At 40.9% G+C, this 8,870-nt stretch overlaps 2 protein-coding genes across 2 annotated transcripts; both read left to right on the top strand.

The window, feature by feature from the left end:
* Positions 1-510: 510 nt before the first annotated feature.
* LOC139985211 (G-protein coupled receptor moody-like) lies at positions 511-3,041 on the top strand. The gene has a single exon (XM_071999476.1). The coding sequence runs from the start codon at positions 1,146-1,148 to the stop codon at positions 2,154-2,156; it is 1,011 nt and encodes a 336-aa protein (XP_071855577.1). The 5' UTR covers positions 511-1,145; the 3' UTR covers positions 2,157-3,041.
* Positions 3,042-4,625: 1,584 nt separating this feature from the next.
* LOC139984661 (G-protein coupled receptor moody-like) lies at positions 4,626-7,156 on the top strand. The gene has a single exon (XM_071998650.1). The coding sequence runs from the start codon at positions 5,261-5,263 to the stop codon at positions 6,269-6,271; it is 1,011 nt and encodes a 336-aa protein (XP_071854751.1). The 5' UTR covers positions 4,626-5,260; the 3' UTR covers positions 6,272-7,156.
* Positions 7,157-8,870: the final 1,714 nt, after the last annotated feature.

Genomic DNA, 8,870 nt, shown 5'->3' with positions numbered 1-8,870 from the left:
AGTCGTTTCCTCCCTGTCCTCTCATAGCCAAACCTGCCTTTGATTCCATTGATCAATTCCTCCCTGTCCTCACATAGCCCATCACGAGACTGGCCACAATTGTCGTAGATAAAGTAATGACATAGAGATGTCCCCAATCGACAGAAAAGCACATTGAGGCATTGATAGAAATCAATCAATATTAAAATCAATCACATCTTCATCGAAGGGCCATATTAAAGAGACAATAGTTGAGGGAGATCAAAGGTCCGTGTGTCGATTCAACGTGAGTAACACTAACATGATTGGTGCATGGAAGCGTCTCCGAGTTTCAAATTGTCTCTCAAAGAGTCAATCCTGCTGTATCAAAACTATATCGTAAACTAGGTCAGTACACTCGGATTCTAAACAGGTGTATTACGACACTTGTACTTGGATCCCAAACCATAGAACTCCAAATATGGCAAGCTGCCCTCGGAACCTCAATGTCGGATGTACTTGGCACTCGCATATAGTACTCGACGATAACACTGCCAAGACGGCCGGTGTTGTTCCCTACTAAAAGATTATAAGACTGATTTATGCTCATTTTTTACATTGAGTGCTGTATGAACTCGCATGTGACACCACTGTAACTACCACGATGGTTTATGTCTGTCCTGAAATGTAAATACAAACCATTTCCGAAACGAGTTTATATAGGTGTTCCATCAAGTGTTGTGCAGCACTTTGCTGCCTAGGACATACATCGCACAGAGAAGGAAGTATATAACAGACACCGATTGCAATGCAAGCCGCATACTGTATGTATGTATTTTAGATCCTCCAGCAAGCAGGAACTCGCATAGAAGCCATCATTGGCTTATCAAAGCCACAAGCTGATCGAAATCAGTCTTTTAGATTCATATTTAACGTACATGATTATGGATTGTCAATTGTCAACAACTCTGTAACTGGACGACATACATTAATCTTGGAGTGACTCAAACTCGGGACCTTATGATTGAAAGGCACCAGCGTTAACCACTAAGCTAACACTCCTTTATCACCATAATGTTGCACTGTGAAATAACACCTGATTGTTTCGTGAAACATTTCCACATCTTTCTCTAAAAGATGCTTTTCATCATCGACTGAACTATTCAAATCTGTTGGGAACGAAGAAAATGACGAACCTGGAGGTAACTATCATGTCAACAACAGATTCACCTGGTTTCGTTTTTGAGGATCCACTGCAGAGAACGATCCTCGCAGTATTCGCTGCACTGGTCGCGGCGATCGGTATCCCCGGTAATATTCTGGTCATGGTTGCTGTATCCTTCTCCAAAAGGCTACAAACCAAGACAAATGCATTTGTCGTTAATTTGGCGTGTTCGGACCTGACGACATGTCTCGTGCTTCCGTTCCAAGTTGTTGCTTTGTTGAACGATACTTGGCCACTATCAGAGAAGTTCTGCTCTTTTATTGCAGTTGTTGTTTGGGTCGGGCTTGGCAGCAGCATCGTCAATCTCGCCTTAATCTCCTTTAACCGTTTCATATTAATAACTAAACCTCGCGGTTACTACGATCACCTATATTCGAAGAGAAATATTATTCTTATGCTGGCTTCCTCGTGGGTCATTCCGATCTTACTGGTTACTGTTCCTCCTTTGTGTGGCCTTGGAGGAATAGGATACTCCCAGCGGTACAAGATATGTTCAGCGGACTCAACTCACCCTCTGTCTGAAGTTTACTCATTTATCAGCAGTGTTCTCGTAGGGATTCCATGTTTGATAATAATCGTTACTTGTTACGTGAAAATCTATCGCTTTCTTCGAGCGAAAAATCGCGAGCTTTTCTCGAGTCAGAAAACTGAGCAGGACAACAAAGTCAATGGTCAATCAGTTGCCTTTAAGAGACAAGTGCAGGTGACGAAGAACATGTGTTTGGTGGTATGTTCTTATGTCATCTGCTGCATGCCTTTTGTAATTACCTGTGTCAAAATAGGCAGTTATCCTGCTATCCCGTGGGTATCAGTTTTCCTCGTCGCTAACTGTTGCGTGAATCCAGTCATTTATGGGTTAAAGCATCCTTTATTCAGAGATGTTTTTCGACGTATCTTGTCGTGCAAGCTTGGACTCATTCGAGAGCCATCGACGTTTTTGCAGTCTTTCAGAACTACATCTACGAGTAACTAAGAAATAGTGTTTCAGTTTTGTCACTGGAGTAAATTACATCAACAAATTATTCCATGGAAACAATATGTTTGACTACCAAACTACAATAGAGGCGTACACAGAAACATAACATTTAGAAGAAACGTTACTTTATCTCCGCAGTCTCACTGGGACCGTGATTCAATGCACCCTTAAAGAGCTGCTCAAAATTCAATAAAAGAACTATTTTGACTTCACATCATTTCTCATCATCATGTTTCGGGAGATACCGTTCATTAATAAAGTGTATGAAAGTGTTTCGCGTAGTTCTACTGGTAGATCGATATCAAAGACAGATATATAGAGATATCACCCGATTTTTAAGCCGTTGTAACAAATATCTCCACAATCCGTGGGATGGTTTCTTGGCCGTATCAGTAACTTCTTCCAGAAAGTAAATCCTTTATAATGCTCTCTCGGAAAGTTAGCGTCACATTTCTGCCGTGGATCACTTCTAGTTAGTTACACAAAGTTATCAGATGGAATTATATCATTAAATATATTTAGCAACGCTGGTCTGTTATTGCGTGTCAGCTTCCCGGCTTATTATCCACTCGCTATTTGCAATTTGTTATATTCCAAGAAAATAATAATGAAATGTAAAACTTTTATTGAAATCCACAAACTTCTATTCATTAGTTCAATTTTAAAATTTATAGTAGAACAACGTTTCAACTTTTACTTTGCCGTAGTCGTTACACCGAGTTATTTAATATCACGTTTATTAATGAAGTGCAAATCAGTTGTTAAATTTAGCATTGAAATAAAATCTGTAAAATACTGAATTGGTATTATGGGGAATTTCGGTTAAATTAGTTGATTTTCGCAATTCATTCTTGTCGTGTGTACCGTGTTTATAATTCGGAAGGCTTTTTTTCATCAAGAGCTTGATCTATACTGAAGTCGTCAAACCTCTTTCAACAAATGTACTATTGTTCCTATACACTTAGAAGTTTCAGTAACGTGGCAACAGTCGGTCCGGGCCACCAAGGTTTGATTCTGACAAGGTTTGATTTCTGATAGCCACACCTGTTTCCATTGATCGTTTCCTCCCTCTTCTCTCATAGTCACACATGCCTGTTTCCATTGATCATTTCCTTAATGTCCTCCCATTGCCAAACCTTTCTGTTTCCATTGATCATTTACTTTCTGTCCTCTCATATAGCCACACCTTTCTGTTTCCAGTGATCGTTTCCTCCATGTCCTCTCATAGCCTTACCTGCATGTTTCCATTGATCATTTCCCTCCGTCCTCTCATAGCCACACCTGCCTGTTTCTATTGATCATTTCCCCTGTCCTCTCATAGCCTCACCTGCATGTTTCCATTGATCGTTTCCTCCATGTACTCTCATAGCCTCACCTGCCTGTTTCCATTGATCATTTCCCCCTGTCCTCTCATAGCCACACCTGCCTGTTTCCTGTGATCGTTTCCTCCCTGTCCTCTCATAGCCACATCTGCCTGTTTCCAGTGATCATTTCATAGCCACACATGCCTGTTTCCATTGATCATTTCCTCCCTGTCCTCTCATAGCCACACCTGCCTGTTTCCTGTGATCGTTTCCTCACTGTCCTCTCATAGCCACACCTGCCTGTTTCCAGTGATCGTTTCCTCCCTGTCCTCTCATAGCCACACCTGCCTGTTTCCAGTGATCATTTCATAGCCACACCTGCCTGTTTCTATTGATCATTTCCTCCCTGTCCTCTCATAGCCACACCTGCCTGTTTCCTGTGATCGTTTCCTCCCTGTCCTCTCATAGCCACACCTGCCTGTTTCCATTGATCATTTCCTCCCTGTCCTCTCATAGCCACACATGCCTGTTTCTAGTGATCGTTTCATAGCCACACCTGCCTGTTTCTATTTATCATTTCCTCCCTGTCCTCTCATAGCCACATCTTCCTTTTTACAGTGATCATTCAAAGCCACACCTGCCTATTTACAGTAGTCGTTTCCTCCCTGTCCTCTCATAGCCAAACCTGCCTTTGATTCCATTGATCAATTCCTCCCTGTCCTCACATAGCCCATCACGAGACTGGCCACAATTGTCGTAGATAAAGTAATGACATAGAGATGTCCCCAATCGACAGAAAAGCACATTGAGGCATTGATAGAAATCAATCAATATTAAAATCAATCACATCTTCATCGAAGGGCCATATTAAAGAGACAATAGTTGAGGGAGATCAAAGGTCCGTGTGTCGATTCAACGTGAGTAACACTAACATGATTGGTGCATGGAAGCGTCTCCGAGTTTCAAATTGTCTCTCAAAGAGTCAATCCTGCTGTATCAAAACTATATCGTAAACTAGGTCAGTACACTCGGATTCTAAACAGGTGTATTACGACACTTGTACTTGGATCCCAAACCATAGAACTCCAAATATGGCAAGCTGCCCTCGGAACCTCAATGTCGGATGTACTTGGCACTCGCATATAGTACTCGACGATAACACTGCCAAGACGGCCGGTGTTGTTCCCTACTAAAAGATTATAAGACTGATTTATGCTCATTTTTTACATTGAGTGCTGTATGAACTCGCATGTGACACCACTGTAACTACCACGATGGTTTATGTCTGTCCTGAAATGTAAATACAAACCATTTCCGAAACGAGTTTATATAGGTGTTCCATCAAGTGTTGTGCAGCACTTTGCTGCCTAGGACATACATCGCACAGAGAAGGAAGTATATAACAGACACCGATTGCAATGCAAGCCGCATACTGTATGTATGTATTTTAGATCCTCCAGCAAGCAGGAACTCGCATAGAAGCCATCATTGGCTTATCAAAGCCACAAGCTGATCGAAATCAGTCTTTTAGATTCATATTTAACGTACATGATTATGGATTGTCAATTGTCAACAACTCTGTAACTGGACGACATACATTAATCTTGGAGTGACTCAAACTCGGGACCTTATGATTGAAAGGCACCAGCGTTAACCACTAAGCTAACACTCCTTTATCACCATAATGTTGCACTGTGAAATAACACCTGATTGTTTCGTGAAACATTTCCACATCTTTCTCTAAAAGATGCTTTTCATCATCGACTGAACTATTCAAATCTGTTGGGAACGAAGAAAATGACGAACCTGGAGGTAACTATCATGTCAACAACAGATTCACCTGGTTTCGTTTTTGAGGATCCACTGCAGAGAACGATCCTCGCAGTATTCGCTGCACTGGTCGCGGCGATCGGTATCCCCGGTAATATTCTGGTCATGGTTGCTGTATCCTTCTCCAAAAGGCTACAAACCAAGACAAATGCATTTGTCGTTAATTTGGCGTGTTCGGACCTGACGACATGTCTCGTGCTTCCGTTCCAAGTTGTTGCTTTGTTGAACGATACTTGGCCACTATCAGAGAAGTTCTGCTCTTTTATTGCAGTTGTTGTTTGGGTCGGGCTTGGCAGCAGCATCGTCAATCTCGCCTTAATCTCCTTTAACCGTTTCATATTAATAACTAAACCTCGCGGTTACTACGATCACCTATATTCGAAGAGAAATATTATTCTTATGCTGGCTTCCTCGTGGGTCATTCCGATCTTACTGGTTACTGTTCCTCCTTTGTGTGGCCTTGGAGGAATAGGATACTCCCAGCGGTACAAGATATGTTCAGCGGACTCAACTCACCCTCTGTCTGAAGTTTACTCATTTATCAGCAGTGTTCTCGTAGGGATTCCATGTTTGATAATAATCGTTACTTGTTACGTGAAAATCTATCGCTTTCTTCGAGCGAAAAATCGCGAGCTTTTCTCGAGTCAGAAAACTGAGCAGGACAACAAAGTCAATGGTCAATCAGTTGCCTTTAAGAGACAAGTGCAGGTGACGAAGAACATGTGTTTGGTGGTATGTTCTTATGTCATCTGCTGCATGCCTTTTGTAATTACCTGTGTCAAAATAGGCAGTTATCCTGCTATCCCGTGGGTATCAGTTTTCCTCGTCGCTAACTGTTGCGTGAATCCAGTCATTTATGGGTTAAAGCATCCTTTATTCAGAGATGTTTTTCGACGTATCTTGTCGTGCAAGCTTGGACTCATTCGAGAGCCATCGACGTTTTTGCAGTCTTTCAGAACTACATCTACGAGTAACTAAGAAATAGTGTTTCAGTTTTGTCACTGGAGTAAATTACATCAACAAATTATTCCATGGAAACAATATGTTTGACTACCAAACTACAATAGAGGCGTACACAGAAACATAACATTTAGAAGAAACGTTACTTTATCTCCGCAGTCTCACTGGGACCGTGATTCAATGCACCCTTAAAGAGCTGCTCAAAATTCAATAAAAGAACTATTTTGACTTCACATCATTTCTCATCATCATGTTTCGGGAGATACCGTTCATTAATAAAGTGTATGAAAGTGTTTCGCGTAGTTCTACTGGTAGATCGATATCAAAGACAGATATATAGAGATATCACCCGATTTTTAAGCCGTTGTAACAAATATCTCCACAATCCGTGGGATGGTTTCTTGGCCGTATCAGTAACTTCTTCCAGAAAGTAAATCCTTTATAATGCTCTCTCGGAAAGTTAGCGTCACATTTCTGCCGTGGATCACTTCTAGTTAGTTACACAAAGTTATCAGATGGAATTATATCATTAAATATATTTAGCAACGCTGGTCTGTTATTGCGTGTCAGCTTCCCGGCTTATTATCCACTCGCTATTTGCAATTTGTTATATTCCAAGAAAATAATAATGAAATGTAAAACTTTTATTGAAATCCACAAACTTCTATTCATTAGTTCAATTTTAAAATTTATAGTAGAACAACGTTTCAACTTTTACTTTGCCGTAGTCGTTACACCGAGTTATTTAATATCACGTTTATTAATGAAGTGCAAATCAGTTGTTAAATTTAGCATTGAAATAAAATCTGTAAAATACTGAATTGGTATTATGGGGAATTTCGGTTAAATTAGTTGATTTTCGCAATTCATTCTTGTCGTGTGTACCGTGTTTATAATTCGGAAGGCTTTTTTTCATCAAGAGCTTGATCTATACTGAAGTCGTCAAACCTCTTTCAACAAATGTACTATTGTTCCTATACACTTAGAAGTTTCAGTAACGTGGCAACAGTCGGTCCGGGCCACCAAGGTTTGATTCTGACAAGGTTTGATTTCTGATAGCCACACCTGTTTCCATTGATCGTTTCCTCCCTCTTCTCTCATAGTCACACATGCCTGTTTCCATTGATCATTTCCTTAATGTCCTCCCATTGCCAAACCTTTCTGTTTCCATTGATCATTTACTTTCTGTCCTCTCATATAGCCACACCTTTCTGTTTCCAGTGATCGTTTCCTCCATGTCCTCTCATAGCCTTACCTGCATGTTTCCATTGATCATTTCCCTCCGTCCTCTCATAGCCACACCTGCCTGTTTCTATTGATCATTTCCCCTGTCCTCTCATAGCCTCACCTGCATGTTTCCATTGATCGTTTCCTCCATGTACTCTCATAGCCTCACCTGCCTGTTTCCATTGATCATTTCCCCCTGTCCTCTCATAGCCACACCTGCCTGTTTCGATTGATCATTTCCCCTGTCCTCTCATAGCCTCACCTGCCTGTTTCCATTGATCATTTCCTCCATGTACTCTCATAGCCTCACCTGCCTGTTTCCATAGATCGTTTCCTCTATGTACTCTCATAGCCTCACCTGCCTGTTTCCATTAATCGTTTCCTCTACGTCCTCTCATAGCCTCACCTGCCAGTTTCCATTGATCACTTCCCCCCTGTCCTCACATAGCCACACCTTTCTGTTTACAGTGATCGTTTCCTCCATGTCCTCTCATAGCCACACCTACCTGTTTCCATTGATCATTTCCTCCATGTCTTCTCATAGCCACACATGCCTGTTTACAGTAATCGTTTCCTCCACGTCCTCTTATAGCCACACCTGCCTGTTTCCATTGATCACTTCCCTCCTGTCCTCACATAGCCCATCATAAGACTTGCCACATTTGCCGAATATCAAGTAATAACATGGGGATGTCCCTGATCTATAGAAAAGCACATTGAGACATTAATAGAAATTAATCAAAGTTAAAATCAATCACATCTTCCTCGAAGGGGCCATATTGAAGAGACAATAGTTGAGGGAGGTGCGTGGCATACATTACTATTTTTCCATATAAACTGGGTACTTCACGCCCGAAATTATTCCGCACTTTGACGAAATTGAATTACTACTCTTTAAAATAAAATTAGATAGCTACAACTATAAACTCTAAATAAAATTACCTATCCTTGTCGGCATTATTTTATTAAGATATAATATACACGCCGACATGATCAAATGTTACCTTAAGTACATCCTCTCAACATTGACTAGAATAGGATCAGCAATTATTTTTTTTTATCATTGTTTCGTTACCATTTATTTTTACAAATTTACATTATAACTGTAATTTGATGGTAAGCTATCTTTCTTTCAAACACATATTTGTAGGTAACCTCTGAAGTAGATAGATATGTGCCGTTTCAACTTGAGTAACACGATTGGTACACGGAAGCGTCCCGTGTTTAAAATTGTCTCCCATAGTTTAAAACTATATCGTAAACGAGGTCATTGCACTCGGATTCTAAAACAGGTGTATTCCGACACTTGTACTTGGATCCCACACCATAGAACTCCAAATATGGCAAGCTGCACTCGGAACCTCAAGGTCGGAGGTACTTGGCACTCGCA

This window comes from Apostichopus japonicus, chromosome 17, assembly GCF_037975245.1.
Source record: "Apostichopus japonicus isolate 1M-3 chromosome 17, ASM3797524v1, whole genome shotgun sequence".
Taxonomy (NCBI): Eukaryota; Metazoa; Echinodermata; class Holothuroidea; order Aspidochirotida; family Stichopodidae; genus Apostichopus; species Apostichopus japonicus.
Note: the sequence above shows the minus strand (reverse complement) of the source record. Positions and strands in the feature narration are given on the sequence as shown.